The sequence below is a fragment of the Thamnophis elegans genome, chromosome 9 (genome assembly GCF_009769535.1).
Source record: "Thamnophis elegans isolate rThaEle1 chromosome 9, rThaEle1.pri, whole genome shotgun sequence".
NCBI lineage: Eukaryota > Metazoa > Chordata > Lepidosauria > Squamata > Colubridae > Thamnophis > Thamnophis elegans.
Window position 1 is genome coordinate 73,977,627 of NC_045549.1, and position 20,391 is coordinate 73,998,017.

The window sequence follows — 20,391 nt, forward strand, 5'->3', positions numbered from 1 at the left end:
AAAAAGGGAAGTTCAGTTGCCTTGCGAAAAAGCACCTTCGGGACAAGCAGGGATGACCGAGAATCTCTCTACAGACTTTTAGCTGTACAATTTAGGACGAACACATTCCACATTCCAGTTTGGGCATTCACGGCCAAAAAGGTTCCAAACTTCCAAAAGTTTTTAAGAAAATAAAGGGAAAAACAAGGCGGTGTTTCAAAAGGAGGAAGGGATGGTAAATAAAGCCGCGGAAACTGTATATTATAACCTCTTAGGTGAAATAATAAACGTATAAGAATGATAAATGTAAAGAAGAATAACCGTTGTGTGAATGCATACTTAAAATGGCATGTAAGAGAATAAAAATAATTCTTTGGAAAAAAGAAAAAGAAACTTCCAAAGACCAGGTAGAAACAAAATTAATTGTGTTCTGTCCTTCAATCAAAGCAGTCAATTCTGCAAATTTAGCCATTTGGCGAGGTTCTCTATATTCCTTCTCTGCTTTCCATTCAGGAAACGTTTGAAGTGTATATCTTAAAAGTGGTCCATGCCATTGTGAGGGTGTGTGTGTGTGTTTTTTTTCCTCCTCCTTCTGGGTGACGTAGAATGCAAAGTATTCAGGTTTGCTAAGCTTCCCGTTATGTAAACCACGGGTGCAAATCTTCTTTCGACCTTACCGTTAAAAAACCTTTGATGCTCCTTGTGAAAGATAAGTCAAGATTCCTCTTTCGCCTTTCCGTGCGGCTTTCATTATTTCTACTCCTCCTCCACTCTCTCTCTCTCTCTTTCTTTCCTGCTCTCTTAACGTTAGCGAAATATCGTTGCCCGATTCCGATGGGCTCAAGTCATCAATCCGGGATGTTTGCGCTGAGGCCTGGAGGAAACTTTCCAGCACTCTGAGTGAGCGTCAAGAAAATAGCGAAGAAGAATCAGACGACCGCTTCCCAGATCTTGAAAGAGATGATATGATGGTTAGAAGATTCGGGACTTTTCCGAAACCGATAAGTCCTCTTAACCCGGCTACCCATTTAGCGACTTGTAATGTTCCGATGAAGCGCCAAAGAAAAGTGGTTGGTCAGAGGGAGCCAAAACTTCAGCCGAAAGCAGAAAAAGCAGAACAGTTATTGTGAGCTACTTACACCTACTTTTGCATGGAAAAGTTTGAGGGGTATTGCTTAAGGAGAAAGAATGAATTTAACACGAGGGGAGGCCAATCGAAACCAATCTGGTGCCATCGTATTCTAGTGCAAGGGTGTCAAACTCAAGGGCCGGATCCGGGGTAGAGTGTGGTCGGATCTGGCCCATGGGGCCATCCTGGAGAGTGTAAGGGACCAGCCCGTGTTGCTTCAGCCTGGTCTACCAGCATCACTTCGTTCTGGTCTGCCCAATTCGAAAAGGAAATATCGGGCCAGCGTGGCTTCGGCCTAGTCTACCCAATACAAAGAGGAAACATGACAGCAGTTTGAAGAATGGCATCAAGCTGCTCACGCCCACCCAGCTAGCCACACCCCACCCGCTCGCCACGCCCAGTGTGTGGCTTCAAGCTGGCCACACCTACCCAGTCAGCCACGCCAGCCCAGTGGTGGGTTTCAAAAATTGTTCGAACCTACTCTGTGGGTGTGGCCTCCTTTGTGGGAGTGGCTTGCCGCCCATGTGACCGGATGGGAGTGGCTTGCCGCCCATGTGACCGGATATGAAGATGCCGACGACACTTCTCAGAACCACCTTACCTCACACACAGCACTGGCATGCATAAGAATATGATGTAAACTTGTTTTTTAAAAGGCATCTTTGGTTTGCGTTAAAACAACTTCAACACACACAATGTTCTGATTGCACCACAAACGCAGTAGTCATCCTTGCCTTTCACAGAGGCACTGAGTTTTATAAATAGGAGCATGATAGTGTAGAATAATCATATCCAAGGACCAGTGGTGGGTTTCAAACAATTTTGGAACCTCTTCTGTAGGTGTGGCCTGCTTTCCGGGTCCACTGGTGGAACCTCTTCTAACCGGTTCAATAGATTTGATGAAACCAGTTCTACCAAACTGGTGCGAACTGGTAGGAACCCACCTCTCCGCCAGACCCTCCGAGGTCAAACACAGCCCTGATGCGGCCCTCAATGCAATTGAGTTTGACACCCCAGCTCTAGCAGAAGATAACCAGTCTGATAAAAGTTTTAAGAAGACAAGAGACATGCGGAGAAACGCTTTAACTTAGTTTTCCCAAAGCTTTACACTCGCAGCCGATTTTCTGCAGGTTCGCGTGTTGTGTCATAAGATGAGGAAAACATAGTTGTACGTATATGTTTGTGTCCTTTTGCTTATTGTGTTGCGCAGAAGCGCAGAAGAAAGAGGAAGTTGTCATTCGCTTCATTTGTCTGGCTTGGGTTTTGCATCGTGACTTCATTTCTCCAAATAATTTTTGCCGGATACTGTAGATAAGGGCAGTGGCGAAATTCAAATTCTTTTACTACCAGTTATGTGGGCATGGCTTGGTGGGCATGACAGGGGAAGGATACTGCAAAATCTCCATTCCTACCCCACTCTGGGGCCAGTCAGAGGTGGTATTTGCTGGTTCTCCGAACTACTCAAAATTTCCGCTATCGGTTCTCCACAATCTGTCAGAACCGGCTGAATTTCACCCCTGGATCAGGGATGGCAAACTCAAGGCCCATGAGGTGCTTAGATCTGGCTCGTGGTGCTGCCCTGGAAATAGCAAAGGACCAGCCCACGGTGCCTCTGCCAGTGAAAACGGAGACCCGGAGGGTTGCAGGAGGCCGCTGCAGCCGAAAACGAAGCTCGGGAGCCCGTTTTCACTGGCACAGCGCTCGGCCTCTCCACAGGTACTCCCCGACACTAGTGACCTCGTGCTGGCCACGGCTACCCTGGCCACGCCCTCCCTGGCCCCCGAGGTCAAACACAACCCTGATGCGGCCCTCAATGAAATTGAGTTTGACACCCCTGCCGTAGATACATGAATGTATAATGAATGTCATGATTTGTACATGGCTGTACTTAATTTAGGTGTTTATTATACTGGGGATTACCTAAAAGGCATTCCCCCGCTCTCCCAACCTTTGGGGCACCAGGGACCGGTTCCATGGAGAAAGCTTTTCCCGTGGACCGGAGGGGGCACGGTTTTGTGTGCTGCCTGCATCCCATGGATGGGGCTTCGCTTGTTTGTGTGGCCCGGTTTCTGGCATGCTAAGGATTGGCCTGGAGTCGGGGACCCCTTTTCTAAGAGCAATTTGGTGAGTCCTATCGTGAGTTTGCAAAGAGCTTAAAACCCATGGACTCCCCAGGATAAAGCATTCTCACCATTAGCGACTTACAAGCATCTTGTGCATTCTAGATCTGCTTCTCAGATTTCAAAGCAGACTCTAGTCCTCAACTTACAGCCAGTCATTTAGTGCCCCTTTCAAAGTTAGAACGGCACTAAAAAGTGACTTGTGCCTCTTTTTTCACACTTACCGACCGTTGCAGCCTCCTTAACGCTCACGTGATCAAAATTTGGCTTTCACTTACGATAAGCATCCCGGTGTTGTGCAATGCATCGCCACTTTTCCCCATGGGGGAAAGTCGAGAGTGGGTCGTAAGTTCGAGGACTTTACCTGGGCTGCATGCAGTTCTGTAGAATCGGGCTCGGCCTCCTACTAAGAGAATAAACGGTGCTCGTGGTTGCTTTAACAGAAGTCCCTCGCGGCTTTGCGTGACCCAACCTGGTCATGGAGCGCCTTCGTTAATAGCAAAAGATCGCAAGGAGGAGAAAAACGATACAGAGAGTGAGAAGGTTCAGAATCCGGAGAAAGAGCACACTATGTTGAGAAGCACTGGAGCTCTTTCAGCGCAGGCTGAATCCAGCGTAGGGCGGTTGGTTCCTGTTCGTTTCTCCAAGCAAACCAACCACGAGGAAAAGTTTCTAAGGACTGAAGAACAAGCGAAGAGGTCAGAAACCTATTCTGGGGTTGTCCCCCCACTCCCTTTCCCTATCTATTCGTACACAACAAGATTTCTGTTTTCAGTTAGCCTGCCTTTGCTCAGGGGTGAGATTCATCCAGTTTGGGCTGGTTCAGGCAAACCGGTTCGTACCGGTTCAGGCAAACCAGTTTGTACCGGTTCAGGCAAACCGGTTTGTACCGGTTCAGGCAAACCGGTTCGTACCGGTTCAGGCAAACCGGTTCGTACCAGTTCAGGCAAACCGGTTCGGACCGATTCAGGCAAACTGGTTCGGACCGGTTCAGGCAAACCAGTCCACTCCGCTGATCAGATGGGCTTGCCTGCCCTCCCGCCTGCCCCTGCGCTGTACTTACCTATATCCTCGCAGCTGATTGGTGCAGCAAAGCGGATTGCCGTGCCTCAGCTATGTTACTCCCCAGAAGTAACACGGAAGGTCCCTTCCAACTCTGTTATTCCGCATCTTTGACAACCTCCTGCGTGTCAAATTGCCAAAGATGCGAGTAATTTTTCTTCCGGTACAAATTAGTCGAAACAAAACCACCTGCCACGGGGGACGCACGTTTATTACAATCTACTAAAGGGGCTGCACAGCCACAAGCGCTGACGGGTGAAATGGAGGTGCAGGTGGAATTCACGGATGTAGAAATTGTTCGCTTGCTCTTGTTTCTATCTTTGGATGGCACAAATCTTTTATTTATTTTGCCCTTTGCGGTCTCGATGATACGCTGGCCACCCATAATGTGTAGCCCTCGAAACAAGTATTCCTTTAATTAAAGCCAATATATATAATTTGTTGGTGCCAGTCTACTGCAAAAATACCCATTCGCAGTTGTCTTCAGTTAGATTGGACATGTGTCCTCTTCTGCCCGAGTGGCGTTCAGAAGCGCAAATAGCTGAGAAATTCTATCTCTTAATTGTTATTTTAATGCATGCTCTCAGGGTTCCGAACAGCACCCAAAAGTAAATCAGAATCCAAGGCAAAGGATTGCTCAAAGTTCCAATTTATTAAAAGAGCCACGTTGGCACATTTGGGAAAACCCAAATCTCAAGGCTACCCAGTTTTCCCCACCCAGTTGAAAGTTCAAGATCTTGCCCCCCACATCCACAAGCCCATCACACGGTCCAATCTCCCACTGCCACGCTGGCAGCTTCCACCCATCCAGTTCCAGCCAGGTGCAGAGACAAAGGATGACCTTGTCTTTCTAGAAAGAATGTTGTTATGGCTACATAGCATCTAACTCCGTACAATCCCCCCTCCCCTTTCCCCACTATAGAAACAGCATAGTAGATAGAAGTGTGTCCCAAAAGGAACCTGGCTACAGGCCTGACACATGCTCTGTGACATCCTCTCCATCCTTGGCTCCTTGTGTTCTGACCTGGGCTTCCCAAAATCACCAAGCAGACGCCTTGTCCCGACAAAACCCCTTTTTTTTATTAAGCGAAGGTGAATTCCTCTCATTCACATCCAGCAAAATCCCAGCAAACAGTCTTTCAAGGGAGAATTGATAACCACAGACCTTATCAGGCTTGGAGAGCTGCCAGGCTGATATCTTCCAAACACAACTGCTGTACCAGAAAATACTTGGCAAGGAGTCTCTGAGAGTCACGAACAAATCTTCACACTAATTAAGTAAACTAATTGTCTCCTGCAAACTCCACTCCCCTTTCGGTCCTCTTTATTCCCTCTGGGAGGGGCCATTCACCGTCCACCTGTGCCTTTACTTCCAAGTCGACCCTTGTTCCTTAGCTGTTCTCTTCTCCAGGCAGCTCTGCGCATGCACACATCGGGAACAGGCTCCAGCTGTTCTTCTGCCCCACTGATTTCCGACTCCGAAGGCAGCTGATAACTGTCGGATGGCCCTGGCCCCCTCTCTGCCTCCGACTCAGAACCCTCATCAGAGCCTTCCCCAGACTCCAGAACTGGCCCATGTTCTTCCCCAACCTCCTCACTGTCTGAGTCTACCACCAGCTCCTCTGGCCACTGGCCGGCCACAACACCTTGGATTGGAAAGGGGTGATTTACAAATCTGCCCTGTATCCAGCTGCCAACTAAAACGGATTCTTCTTTTAGTGCCCTGACGACAGATTCAGTGGGAGCCGAACAGATTTGTGCGGAGATCTCTCAAAGCCTTGCAACGCAACCCTCGTACACACCGGAATACAAGAGACCTCGCACGACAAGTTTAGCACAAGAGGACATACGTTCTGTTGTTGACAAGGACATACCGGGGCCCCGTGTAATCCCAGCAGAGGTGCAGAAACATCTGGAAATAAATAGCAAACAACTTGCCACCCTAGAAGCTGACCCTTTGCAAATGTGAGCCATTATCCAGTGCAGACCTAATGTCCCCTATCCTCTCGTATAAAGTGTGTTGTGCAGGGTGCATGATGCATTGCGTTGTACATTGACATGCATGTGTGACAGTAATGAGCTTTTGATGCAGGGGTGGGATTCTGCCAGTTCGGGCAAACCGGTAGCTCCGGAGATCAGCTAGGAGCAAACCGGTTCGCTCCTATGAGCAAGTGGGCCCATCCGCCTGCCCTTCCACTTTAACTCCCTTTATCTTCTGGTTCCACCACAAAACCACGTTCGACTAAAGGGCGCTCGACCAAACCGCGTAGCTGATGTCATCACAGCGCGACAACAGCGCGGAGAAAAAAGCACGCTGTAAACGCTAAACCTAAAATTAACCCCTAAACCTAACCCCCCTAAACCTAACCCTAAACCTAACCCTAAACCTAACCCTAAACCTAACCCTAAACCTAACCCTAACCCTTAACCTAACCCTAAACCTAACCCTAAACCTAACCCTAAACCTAACCCTTACCTTAACTTGAATTGGCTTGCTTTCAAAGCGCTATTTAAAGCGCCCTTCTTTCTCCGCGCTGGCTGTTGTCGCCCTGTTGATGACATCAGCGACGCGGTTTAATCGGGCGCGCTTTAGTCGAGCGCGGTTTTGTTGTGCCACGGATCTTCTCAGCTGAGTGGATTGCTGCACCTCAGCTGTTTTCCTTCCCAAGCAGTAATCTGGAAGGTACGTATCCTCCAAACTGCGCATTCGCGTGGAAACCCGCGTCCTGGCGTGTGCACGAGCGAAGTGAGTGTCCGTGTGCAGAGCATGCGCTCACCGAACCGGTTGTTAAACCAGAAGGATCCCATCCCTGCATTGTTGGTAATAAATCTACGGCAGTTGGGCTGTGGGAACGGCGGTCAGAGAAACAGCGCATGTTCTCGAGAACTTTGGTGCAAACGTTAAGTCGCTGCGATTTTCTCCGGAGATCAGAAGTCTGCTAATTGCAGCTTATCAATTGTATATCATCTTGCGGAAAATAGAAAGCAGCGTTCTCATTTGCAGCATCTGAAGCGCTACGGGGTAAAGGCGTTGACCCGCATTAATTATCCCAATAGTACAACCTGTGTAGTGACTATCGTAAAGAGCCGTGGTGGCGCAGTGGTTAGAATGCAGAACTGCAGGCTACCTCTGCTGACTGCCGGGTGACTGCAGTTTGGCAGTTCGATTCTCCCCAGGCTCAGCCTTCCATCCTTCCGAGGTGGGTCAAACAAGGACCCAGATTGTCGGGGTCAAGAGGCTGACTCTGTGAACCACTTAGAGAGGGCTGTAAAGCACTGTGAAGCGGTAGGTAAGTTGAAGTACTATTGCTATGTTGTTGGTTTGAGCTCTGAGCTTGGCGATTTGGTTGCAAACGGTTCGTCCCCATTCGAGGAGACGTCGTCAGTGCGCTTTGGATCACCTGGGGGGAACCCTGGCCTTCAAATACCTTTCTGAGTCCTGGTCTGATTTCAGGTTGTATGTTTGGCTGGCCGTAGTTGCTGCGTCTGTAGGCCTTGGTTTTAACTACCATTTGTGTGAAGGTAAATTAGTGCCCGTGTTGTTGTTTGGATGGTCAGGGCTCCCCCAGACAAGCACAATTCAAAACTCACTGATGACATCTCGAATGGGGACGAAACATTTGCAACCGAATCGCCAAGCTCGGAGCTCAAATCAACAACATATCATATTTTTCAGCGTATAAGACGCACAAGAGTATAAGATGCACCGAGGTTTTCAAGAGGCAAATTTTTTAAAAAAGTTTTTGTACTCTGTAGACCTCCTAAAAATGGCTCGTTTTTCTTCAAAAAAACGGCATGCATACCCTTTAGGAGGCCTATAGAGTGCTCCTGGGGGCTGGGGGGGGCAAAATTGAGCAAAAAATGGCTCGCTTTTTGCTTATTTCTGCCCTCCCCACCCCCAGGAGCTCTCTAAAAGCTTCCTACAAGCTATGCACGGCCATTTTGGTGAAGGGGGCGAGGTTTTGAGAGGCCAAAAATGCTGTATTCAGTGTATAAGACGCACCCAGATTTTCAGCCTCTTTTTTGAGGGAATCAGGTGCGTCTTATACTCCGAAAAATACGGTAACTACCAGTCCGAGCTACTAATATTGTAAGACATGTGTAGTAACTGCATGTGTGTGGCTGATCTCAACAATGCAGGTAGTCCTCGATTTTCAACCATTCATTTCGTAACCAATGTTACAACATTAACAGAAAAAGGGACTAAAGGCCATTATTCACACTTACGACCGTTACAGCATCCCTGTGGTCACATGATCAAAATTCAGCTGCTTGGAAACTGACTTGTATTTATGACGGTGGCAGCGTCCCAGGATCCTGTGATCCCCTTTTGCGGCCTGACAAGCAATAGGGAAGCCAGACTCGCTTAACAACCATGTTACAAACTTAACAACTACATCGATTCACTTAACAACGGTGGCAGGAAAGGTCGAAAAATGGGGCAAAGTTCACTTAAACAAATGTTTCGCTTAGCAGCCGAGATATTTTGGACTCCATTGCGGTCGTAACGTCGAGGACTACCCGTCTGTTATTATTATTACTGTTATTTTATCTGTTAGGAATTGCTTTCTGCCTTCCCTTTCACACTTGTGACTTGCTAACAGGATAATTCCGAATTCTAAACATTTGGGGGTTAATAAAAAAGAACTGCTTAAAATTCTACCGGGTGACAGAATGAACGTTTTTATTTCGTGCCACATTTTTTTCTGCAAGTTTGAATGCTCTTGCCTTTTAAAACTTTTATTTCAGGCGAAAAGCGGTTGTGTTCCCTGCAAGGCGATGCATTTGAATCCTGCGTTGCCCTCCTGGCCCAGCATTTCTAACTTTATATTTGATTTTATAGATCCGGCTGCAGAACCCCTGTGTCCGATGATACGGAGTAAGTTGTGGTGTGCGAACTTTGGATCCTTAAAAACCGCTCGAGCTGCATGCTACTTCCTACTAACGTGAAACACAGCTGCTTTCCTTGTCCTTCACCTCAATTAAATACATGTGCTTTCCCGCATCCGTTCTCTGTGGCATTAAAATTCTAAGTTTCCAGAAAGCAGCTAAGCATGTAATGGCTGGAAAACCCAAGTTTTGCTAATTCATGATGTGATTCTGGTTTTAACCTCTGTCTGGTCTGTGATGATTGCAAGGAACTAGAATTATAATGGTGGAAGGTTTCGATAACCGGGAAGAAGGCTTACCAGCATTGGAAAGAAGGAGTTTATCGATCCCAGCTGGTTGATATCTCAAAATTTGAAAAAAATGGAACTCTGTAAAAAAAATTCTCCCCGACATGCAGCTTTCTAAGCAAGTGTCATCAAGAGTCTTCATTCCATTCCTTTTTCCATGAAGTTTCAGGGTTTTCTCTTAAATTACTGAAAATGTATTGAGATTATTACCTTATTCTCCCCCCCAAAAAAGCAATTGATGGAAACAATGGGCTGGAAATCCTTAAGACAATCCTTTCTGCCTTCATCGATGGGTCATAATTGAGGTGAAGATGGTAGTTGCAACCATGAGGACTAATGAAGCCCATTTTTAAGGTGACGCCATAGCAGTGTTCCAATATCTAGAATATTGGATATCAATATCTAGAAATGGTGTAGGGTCTCCTGCTTGAGCAGGGAGGGGGGGAGTTGGTCTAGATGACCTACAAGGTCCCTTCCAACATTATTGATCTGTAAAAAGGAATCAAGCTATTCTCCAAAGCACCTGAGGGTAGAACAAGAAGCAATGGGTGGAAACTAATCAAGGAGAGAAGCAACTTAGAACTGAGGAGAAATTTCCTGATAGTTAGAACAATTAATCAGGAGAACAACTTGCCTCCAGAAGTTGTGAATGCTCCAACACTGGAAGTTTTTAAGATGTTGGATAACCGTTTGTCTGAAGGGGTGTAGGGTTTCCTGCCTAAGCAGGGGGTTGGACTAGAGGACCTCCAAGGTCCCTTCCAACTCTGTTATTCTATTCTATCCTTCATGGAAAGCCCTCAGAGCTTGATAGAAATCAGGTGTGGAGTAGAAATGGACAGAGTAATCTGTCTTGGATTTTTGGCCTTCTGATTATCTATATTTGTTAAGATACAGTGGCATACAGGTAGCCCTCGGCTTACGACCAGAGTCGGGCCCAGAACTTACGTTGCTAAGGGAGAAATCTATCGAGTGACTTTTGGCCCATTTCACAACCTTTCTCCCGACAATCGTTAAGCGAAGCACTGCCGTTATTAAGTAAGTAACACGTTTGTTAAGTGCGTCTGGATTCCCCCCTTGACTTCGCTTGTCGGAATGTCGCAAAAGGTGATCGCGGGACACTGCCGCCCCGTCATAAATGTGAACCAGTTGCCACACATCTGGATTTTGATAACCAAACGGTCGTAAGTGCGGAAAAATTGCTTTTTTCAGTGCCGTTGTAACTTGAAACGGTCTCTAAACAAACTGTTGTACCTATATTTCTCCGTGTGATTATTCAGGCACTTTCTTCCAACACCAGAGATTTTGATGGACAAGTCAAATTCTTGTGAGCAAAAGTGTTCAAAGCGAGAATGAATATCCAATACTAAAATGATAAGAATAATTTTTTTCAAAACTCTTCTTCTCCTGGAAAACCCACATGCAGGAATAACCCTGCCCACATATTTTGTTTTAAAATAATGGCTCTCCAGACTTACTAAACAGAAAATCTGTTTGAATATGTCAGAAACGGATTGATTTCACATTTGAAAAGTAAAGGTTCCCCTTGCACATCTGTACTAGTCGTTCCTGACTCTAGGGGGCGGTGCTCATCTCCGTTTCAAAGCCCAAGAGCCAGCGCTGTCCGAAGATGTCTCCGTGGTCATGTGGCCGGCGTGACTCAACGCCGAAGGCGCACGGAACGCTGTTCCCTTCCCACCAAAGGTGGTTCCTATTTTTCTACTTGCATTTTTTACGTGCTTTCAAACTGTTAGGTTGGCAGAAGCTGGGATGAGTAACGGGAGCTCCCTCCATTACGCAGCGTTAGGGATTCGAACCGCCGAACAGCCGACCTTTCTGATCGACAAACTCAGCGTCTTAGCCACTGAGCCGCTGAGTTCCTTTTACATTTCACATTAGTATTAATTTTCTGCTGATTTCAATTCAGCGTATCTCACATTGAAGATGGAATCATGGCTACGCAGCCTTCTCACTTATGAATTTTTGGTCCCTGCTAATAAGACCAATTCCTTAAAAAGAATTATTTTTCCTTCCAGCAGTTCAGCTCCGTCCCGTCGCCAAACCCCAAATAGTTTTACAGAGACAGAAGTCCTTTTTGTGCATTTCCACATCAAAAGCAGCTGATAATGCTTACATTTTTGCCTTGGGATCACATTTTAAAAATAACTTTTTTTTTCCTGAACTGGAATGTTAAATAAATAAATGTGGCAGATATCCATGCAGGGAAATGATAATCATCCTTTAGTCTGCCTCCAAAATCTCTTTTTTTTTAATTGAAACCATTCTTAATTTTGTCATTAGTCATCTACTCCGATTTTGTGCTGAGTTTCATTAGAAGATAAATCAAATGCTGACTTTGAGACACCACACACATCTGCAAAATTAAGCTTGCAGATTTATAATATCACTAGTTGATAACCCGGCATTGCCCGGGAAAATGTCCGGAACAAACATCATTTCTAATGTTGGATTTTCTCCCTTATCAGAGGGAGCCCCCTTGTGGAGTACTGTGACGCAATTACCATGGCAATTCCACTGCGCTGTACAGTAGAAGCCATTTTACGGCAGTATAGTAGAAACCAATTTAAGCTGCAACAGGCTGTATCTTAGCAGAACACCCTCCCCCGAGGGGTATTAGGGGTGTCTTATCCCCACAGTATTTTTCTCCAGAGAGTAAGTCATCTGTGTACCAAGTTTGGTTGAAATTGCTCGAGGCTTTCTAGAGTTATGCTGGAACATACATACATACATACATATTTATATATGTATAGAGATTATATAGATATAGATATAGATATAGATATAGATATAGATATAGATATAGATATAGATATAGATATAGATATAGATATAGATGATATAGATATAGATATAGATATAGATATAGATATAGATATAGATATAGATATAGATATAGATATAAAGATAGATAGATAGATAGATAGATAGATATAGAAAGACAGAAACAGATATATAGATGGATAGATAGATGATGATAGATAGATAGATAGATAGATAGATAGATAGATAGATAGATAGACAGACAGACAGACAGACAGACAGACAGACAGACAGACAGACAGACAAATACTGTAGATAGATATTGAAAGTCAGATAGATAGATAGATAGATAGATAGATAGATAGACAGACAGACAGACAGACAGATAGATAGATGATATAGATAGAAGATAAGAGTTTATTAGAAGAAAACTGGCAATTTTTTTATTAAATCCAGTGATTTAAAAAGTCTACCATTTGACGTAATGAAGTGTAGAATTCGATTGAAATAAAACTTTTCTTTAAAGTGACTGAAGTTAGAGGCAATCTCTTCACATTTTACTTTCCGGATGCTGTAGTACAAGTATCCCTCAACCTACAACAGTTTGTTTAGTGATGTTTGAAGCGACAATGTTGCTGAAAAATTTGACTTATGACCATTTTTCACACTTACGACCGTTCCAGCGTTCTCATGGACGTGTGAACAAAATTCAGAAACGTGGCGATTGGTTCGTATTTACGACCGTCGCAGTGATCCCGGGGTCACCCGATCCCCTTTTGTGACCTCCTTACAAGCAATATCGATGGGGAAGCCAGAATCGCTTAACAACGGCATTACTGACTTAACGACTGCAGTGATTCACTTAACAACGGTGGCAAAGAAGGTCATGACACTTAACCACTGTCTCCCTTAGCAATTGAGGAGCTCAATTGTGTTCATAAATCAAGGACTATCTGTATTTTTGGTCAAAACTGAATATGGCAGATTAGTTAGAGTAACTACATAACCCATTTCACAGGATGTCTAGGATGCAACTCCATATCACTTCAGAGTGGTGAGATCGATCCTAGGTAGAGGCAGATATTTCTCTCTCTGGGCACAGTGGGAATATACCTGCTGAACAAAACTCCACTCTGGCGACAGGAAAGGCATCTGGCCAGTAACGACTCACGCAGCTCCATTCAGTTGCCCAGACTCCACCCAGCAAGGGATTATGGGGTTGTTAAAAAGTGATGCTGAATTCCATATCACTTCAACCAAAGTAGCAATCTTATAGCTCTTTATTTCTCCCCACAATACTTAGTTAGGGGTGGGTGGGAAATGGGATGCCATTATATCACGTATTTTGTACAGCTAACATTTTGCTAGAAGAAAAGGTAGAGAAATGATTCCTAAAATTTGTATTCCCATCCTTATTTATTCCTTAATGCCTTTTGTATCTCGTTTGTGTGGCTGTAATTCAGTGGTGGGTTTCAAAAATTGTTCGAACCTACTCTGTGGGTGTGGCCTCCTTTGTGGGAGTGGCTTGCCACCCATGTGACTGGATATAAAGATGCCGACGACACTTGTCAGAACGACCTTAAATTATCTCACACACAACACTGGCATGCATAAGAATAGGATGTCAACTTGTTTCTTAAAAGGCATCTTTGGTTTGCGTTAAAACAACTTCAACACACGCAATGTTCTGATTGCACCACAAACGCAGTAGTCATCCTTGCCTTTCACAGAGGCACTGAGTTTTATAAATAGGAGCATGATAGTGTAGAATAATCATATCCAAGGACCAGTGGTGGGTTTCAAAAACCTCTTCTGTAGGTGTGGCCTGCTTTCCGGGTCCACTGGTGGAACCTCTTCTAACCGGTTCGGTAGATTTGATGAACCGGTTCTACCGAATAGGTGCGAACTGGTAGGAACCCACCTTTGCTGTAATTTGTACTGACCACTGTAGACAAAAGTCAGACATTATAAATATAAATAAGTATAAATTAATCCATTGAATTCCTTATGCAGATGACATGGAAGCTGTTCAGAAAAATATATATACAATCTTTATTGAATATGGATGCTTAACAGGCATTGATTATTATTTTTTAGGGGTTTTTCGTTATAGCTGGCTACCTTTTTACAGTGGAATGGGTATTTTTATTTAATAAGGTTTTTCGATAGAAAGAAGGAGCCAAGGATCTTGATTATTAAATCGGCATCAACGGGGAAGGTTAGTGGGGATGGTATTTTAGTGGGCTAGTGTCTTAAACCAAAACTTCTACACCCATCCTAGGAAAAAGATTCAATTCAATGTATTATGGGGTTTGTAGTCGAAAACATCTGGAGGGCACCACATTAGCCTCGCCTAATTTCAACTGAGGAGCATGTTTGCAAATTCTTAGCAAAATAGATTGAAACTCCACCCGGTAATACAATGATCTCTGTGTGGTGTTTGGTCCATTTCACTAGCGCTGTTCGCGTAAGGATGACAGAGGAAATGCATGTGCTTATAAAATTAACCTGCCTTTTTACACACCCCGCCAAAAAAAAAAAAGCAGAATGAAATTCCCTCTATATGTGCCAGTCCTGAAAAAAAACCATCAGCTGCATATGGTGTGTCTTCGAATTGTTTTATCTGTGCTCTCTTTGCAATCTAATCGTTTTATCTGGCTTAACATTCATAACCCGCTTCTTAGCATCATCGCGCAAGAGAAATTGTCATAGAATAGAGAAATTACTCGCTGTTTTATTATGTATTAATATGTCTCAATGTTTCCCAGTTCTTAACAAAATAACAAGAACAAAATTTCTGCATGTGCATTCAACAGGGATGGCTACCACAGCTTACTCACTGCTGGCATTTTCGCCTAAAACACTAGCTGTTATGTTCTTCTCAACTGTCTCTATATAGTGGCTATATATAGTGTCCTTTTCAAGTATTTCAGAAATCAAAACTTAAGATGCACTTGGAACGCAACCCATTTCCATGGCCCAGAGCTGATTGTTCTGACCGAGGCTTCCCGAGAGCATGAAGCAAACTCCTTGTCCCAACAAAAAACCCTTTTATTCATTGACTGTGAATTCTGCTCATTCACATCCAGCAAAGTCTTTCAAGGGAGGATTTACGGTCACAGACCTTATCTGGCTTGGAGAGCTGCCAGGCCGAGATCTGCAAAACCTGGCAAGGAGTCTCGAAGAGTCACAGGCAAATTAAGTGAACTAATTGTCTCCTGCAAACTCCGCTCCCCTTTCGCTCCCTTTTTATTTCCTCTGGGAGGGGCCATTCATCGTCCATCTGTGGCCTTACTCCCAAGTCGACCCCTGTTCTTTAGCTGTTCCCATTGTCTGGCAATTCTGCGCATGCGCACACTGGGAACAGGCTCCAGCTGTTCTTCTGCCTCACTGATCTCCGACTCCGAAGGCAGCTGATAACTGTCAGACGGCCCTGGCCCCCTCTCTGCCTCCGACACAGAGCCCTCCTCCGAGCCTTCCCCGGACTCCCAGGACCGGCCCATGTTCCTCCCCAACCTCCTCACTGTCCGAATCTTCTGCCAGCTCTGCTGGACACTGACGGGCCACAACACTGATGTTCAAAAAAAAGCCCACAACCCTGAACTTCCTTGATCTTTGTTCCTTGAAAATATTTCACTTCTGATCCAAGGACTGACTTCAGTTCTGAAGAAGCTTCTTGGATGAGAAAAGGAACATTTTCAAGGGTGGAAAAAACACAAGGAAGTCCAGTTGCCTTTTGAAAATGACCTGGATATTTGAGAATCTCCATCGATAGTCCATCAGATCTCACCGTCTCGTACTGGACAATCGTTCAAGACTTCTTGCCATATCTCAGAAGGCTTGAAGTCAGAATCGGATTCCACCTTTCCCACTTCAGACCAGCTTCAGGAAATACACCTCAATTTGCAATAGGAAACTTTTTATAGACCGAAAACTAAAATTCTGGCTTAAAGTCAGTTATTTGCCAGGCAACTAAGTCTCCAGGGACTCAGCGGGGTTCAAACATGGCCTGCGTGGTTCCAGGTTACCCTTGCACAGGTGAAGAATTGAGAGGACCATGATGGAACTTCTAACTCAGCAGGCCTTCTAAATTTATAAATAAAACTTTGGTCAAGTTTGAGAATCACCGGTACGAGCAACGGGGGTTTGACATTTTTTTTTCAACCCAAAAGAGAAGGGACAGTTGAGAAATTTAACAAGGTTATCCATAGAGCAGGGAGGTCTCCGACCTTGGCAACGTTAAGACTTATGGACTTCAACTCCCAGAATGCCTCAGCCAGCTTTGCTGAGGAATTCTGGGAGTTGAAGTCCACAAGTCTTAACGTTGCCAAGGTCGGAGACCTCCCTGCTATAGAGGATTGTGCCAAATTCATGCAATCACGCTGAGCAAAAAAGAAAAAAATAGCTTTGGCTTGGCTTAAGCAGCCCATTTGCACGTATGTTATTAGAATGGCTCCTTCTGAGCACTTCTGCTTAAAACGGGTGGAGAATCATGACATGTGGACTTCCATTCCCAGAATTCCCGAGCTGACTCGGGGATTCTGGGAGTTGAAGTCCACCAGTCATAAAGAGGCCATAGTTCCCCATCCCCGCCTTTGGACCTGAGTCTCGCATGTTAAAATGGCCGGCTCAGGGATTCTGGGAGTTGAAGTCCACAAGTCACAAAAGGTCCATAGTTCCCCATCTCTGCCTTCAGACCTGAGTCTCACATATTAAATGGCCGGCTGAGGGATTCTGGGAGTTGAAGTCCACAAGTCACAAAAGGTCCATAGTTCCCCATCTCTGCCTTTGGACCTGAGTCTCGCATGTTAAATGGCCGGCTCAGGGATTCTGGGAGTTGAAGTCCACCAGTCACAAAGGACCATTGTTTTCCCACTCCAGTGGCTGAAATCTTCAGAATCCGCTGTTGGCCAACTTACTTTCACTTTCCTTTCCAGGAGCGTGAGCATGTGCGACATGCGATGCCCAGACGAGGGCGCTGTGAATCAACCGCACAGCAAAGATCGCCATGAAAAGCTGCAGATCATTCACCACCAGCTGAAGGAAGACGAGGATCAGTGGCAGGATGTGAGTAGGGGAGGGGGGGGCCTGCAAAACTATGCATTCGGAGCGATCGTAGAGATTTTGCAAACCACGTTTAAGTGACTGGCACAACAAGCAATAGACTCAAGGTGTGTGAAGTGTGAATACCATTTTACAAGGCCTTGGTAAGGCCGCACGCGGAATATTGCATCCGGTTTTGGTTGCCACGTTGTTAAAAAAAAAAGATGTTGAGATCCTGGAAAGAGTGCAGAGAAGAGCAACAAAGAGGATTAGGGGACTGGAGCAGGGGTGGGTTTCAACCGGTTCGCGGCGGTCCCTGCGAACCGGTTGGTCGGCGAACCCGGAAGTAAGTAACTTCTGGGAACGGCGAAGGGCCCGCGCTCCTTACCCGGTTTTGATGAGTTCTGCGCTTCCACGCATGCGCAGGATGCATACAGCGCTTGCGCGATCCTCCAGGAGCAGCTGGAGCATCGCACAGACGCTAGTACGCATGTGTGCGCCGCGCCGAACCGGTTGGAACGGGGCGAGAAACCCACCCCTGGACTGGAGGATAAAACATGCGAAGATCGATGGCAAGAATCGGGGCTGTCTAGTTTGATGAAAGCTAAAGGTAAAATAAGAGACGCGGTAGCTCAGTGGCTAAGGCTCTGAGCTTGTAGATCGAAAGGTCGGCAGTTCGGCAATTCGAATCCCTAGCATCGCGTAATGGAGTGAGCTCCCGTGACTTTTACTTCGAAAACGGGGCTAAATAGGACGGCATAGAGCCCACGCCGCAGGTTACCACTACCAGTTCACCTGAACCAGTCCGTACCGGCTGAATACCACACCTCCGGCCGCCAAGCTGGAAAGGTTGGGAACCTCAGAATGAGCGTATGAGCTACCTGCTCTGTAAAATCTTCATTCTTGGTTGTTTCTTCTCCTTTGCCTTCCTTCACCCTGTGATCTCATGTAGGATTTAGCCCGTTGGAAAAACCGTCGGAGGAGTGCTTCCCAGGACTTGCTGAAAAAAGAAGCCGAGAGGAAGAAGATGGAGCAGCTACTCATTGGAGGAGAGGGGAGCAATGAGAGACGGAAGAGCATCAAAACGTACCGAGAGATTGTGGAGGAGAAGTACGTAACTTTAAGGAAACGAAAACTGGTAGCGAAAGGCGCACAAGGTCATAATAGGGGTTGGGTTGAGTGTATGAATGACCCCAGACAATCCTGGCATATTTAGAAACCATGGCTAAAGACATGATGGGCCAGATATCGATCGAAGATAATATTTGTAGCTCAAGAGAGGGGCTGTGGGGTCCTTGGTGCTCTCTGAGCTTGGTGCGTTTTTTTACAGATGTTTCATGACATGGTAACATCATCAGTGCAAGGAGGAGGAGGACTGTAGGATTCCTTGGTGCTCTCTGAGCTGGGTTGTTTCCTTGCAGACCAGGGGTGGTATTCACTTACCTTCCCTACCGGTTCACAAATGTGAGCGTGCACGGAAAGGCTGAGCGCATGTGCTTTGCCAAAAAATAGGGCCTAAATGGGATGCCAGAATGGGCAGAAAATGGGGTGCGCGGAGGCCGAAAACAGGGGCGGCAGAGGCAAAAAATGGGATGCAGAAGTCAAAAATAGGGTGCACGGAGGTGGCAATGGCAATCCCTGCAGCCTGAAACAGCTGATCGTCGGGAGGTCGGTCCAACCAACAATCAGCTGCTTGTGCTAATCAGGCTGTGCTGAAGCTGAAACTGAAACGGGCTGTTTGCTGTTTGCTGCAAGGAGGCAAATTGCTGGGAGGCAGAGGCCAAAGGGCGGGTGGCCGGGGCTACACTTGGTATATAAGATGCACCCAAATTTTCACCCTCTTTTAGAGAGGGGAGGGGAAGAGAAAGTGCGTCTTATAGTCCGAAAAAATACGTTATGAATATGGTACACTGTATTCAACATATTTATGTGTAAACAATAAAAAATATATTTGATAAATAAATAAACACTCCGCCATCTTGGTTTTCTGCTACCCTCAAAACCAGAGAGAAGCGGGAGCGAGAACTTCACGAAGCCTACAAGAACGCCAGGTCTCAGGAAGAGGCCGATAGGATTCTCCAGCATTACATCGAGAGGTTCACCATCAGCGAAGCTGTCCTCGAACGCCTGGGGATGCCAAAACTTTTGGAAAGAAGCCATTCGGTGGAGCCAAATGCATCCTCCCCACCCAAGGACCCCAACCCCCTCCGATATTTACGCCAGCAGTCGCTTCCGCCCCCGAAATTCACTGCCACGTTCGAAGCCACCATCATCCCGACCACTGGATCGGAGGCCAGCATGTCCACCAGCTCCCCCTCCTCAAGCAGACCCTCCGGCTGCGTGGCTATGCCTCTGGTGACGCCAAAGCCTTACTCCCAGCCGAAAGAGAGCCGGGAGGTTTTGAGAAACTTCAAGGTTGGTTAAGATATGAAAAATAAGGTGGCCGCCAATGAGGTGCGCAGTATGCAAGTTTAATGAACAAGTAGATCGATGATAGGGAGGCGGTGGCTCGATGGCTAAGATGCTGAACTTGACGATCAGAAAGGTCGGCCGTTCAGCGGTTCAAATCCCTAGCGCTGCGTAGGAGTGAGCTCCCGTTACTTGTCCCAGCTTCTGCCAACCTAGCAGTTCGAAAGCACATAAAAGATGCTGGGGTGCGCCTTTACCGTTGAGTCATGCTGGCCACATGACCACAGTGACGTCTTCGGACAGTGCTGGCTCTTCGGCTTTGAAACAGAGCGGAGCACCGCCCCCTAGAGTTGGGAATGACTAGCACATATGTGCGGGGGGAACCTTTACCTTAGCTAAATGATGGATGGATGGATGGATGGATGGATGGATGGATGGATGGATGGATAAACAGACAGACAGATGATAGATGAGATAGATGATGAATGGACAGATAGATAGGTGATAGATTATGGATGGATGGGTGGGTGGGTAGACATGGATAGACAGATGAGAGATGATAGATGGTAGAAGGATGGATAGACAGGTAATAGATGAAATAGATGATGGATGGATGGACCAATGGATGGACAGGCAGATAGGTGAGAGATGAGATAGATGATGGGTGGACAGACGGATGAATGGACAGGTGATA

General features: G+C 46.0%; 1 protein-coding gene across 1 annotated transcript in view; it reads left to right on the forward strand.

The window, feature by feature from the left end:
- LIMCH1 (LIM and calponin homology domains 1) overlaps positions 1-20,391 on the forward strand; it is a 156,028-nt gene that overhangs the window by 132,295 nt on the left and 3,342 nt on the right. Inside the window, exons 9-12 of the mRNA XM_032223520.1 lie at positions 9,134-9,169; positions 17,183-17,312; positions 18,241-18,398; positions 19,295-19,703. Of these exons, the coding sequence (XP_032079411.1) occupies positions 9,134-9,169; positions 17,183-17,312; positions 18,241-18,398; positions 19,295-19,703 (733 nt within the window). The remainder of the gene's footprint in view (positions 1-9,133; positions 9,170-17,182; positions 17,313-18,240; positions 18,399-19,294; positions 19,704-20,391) is intronic.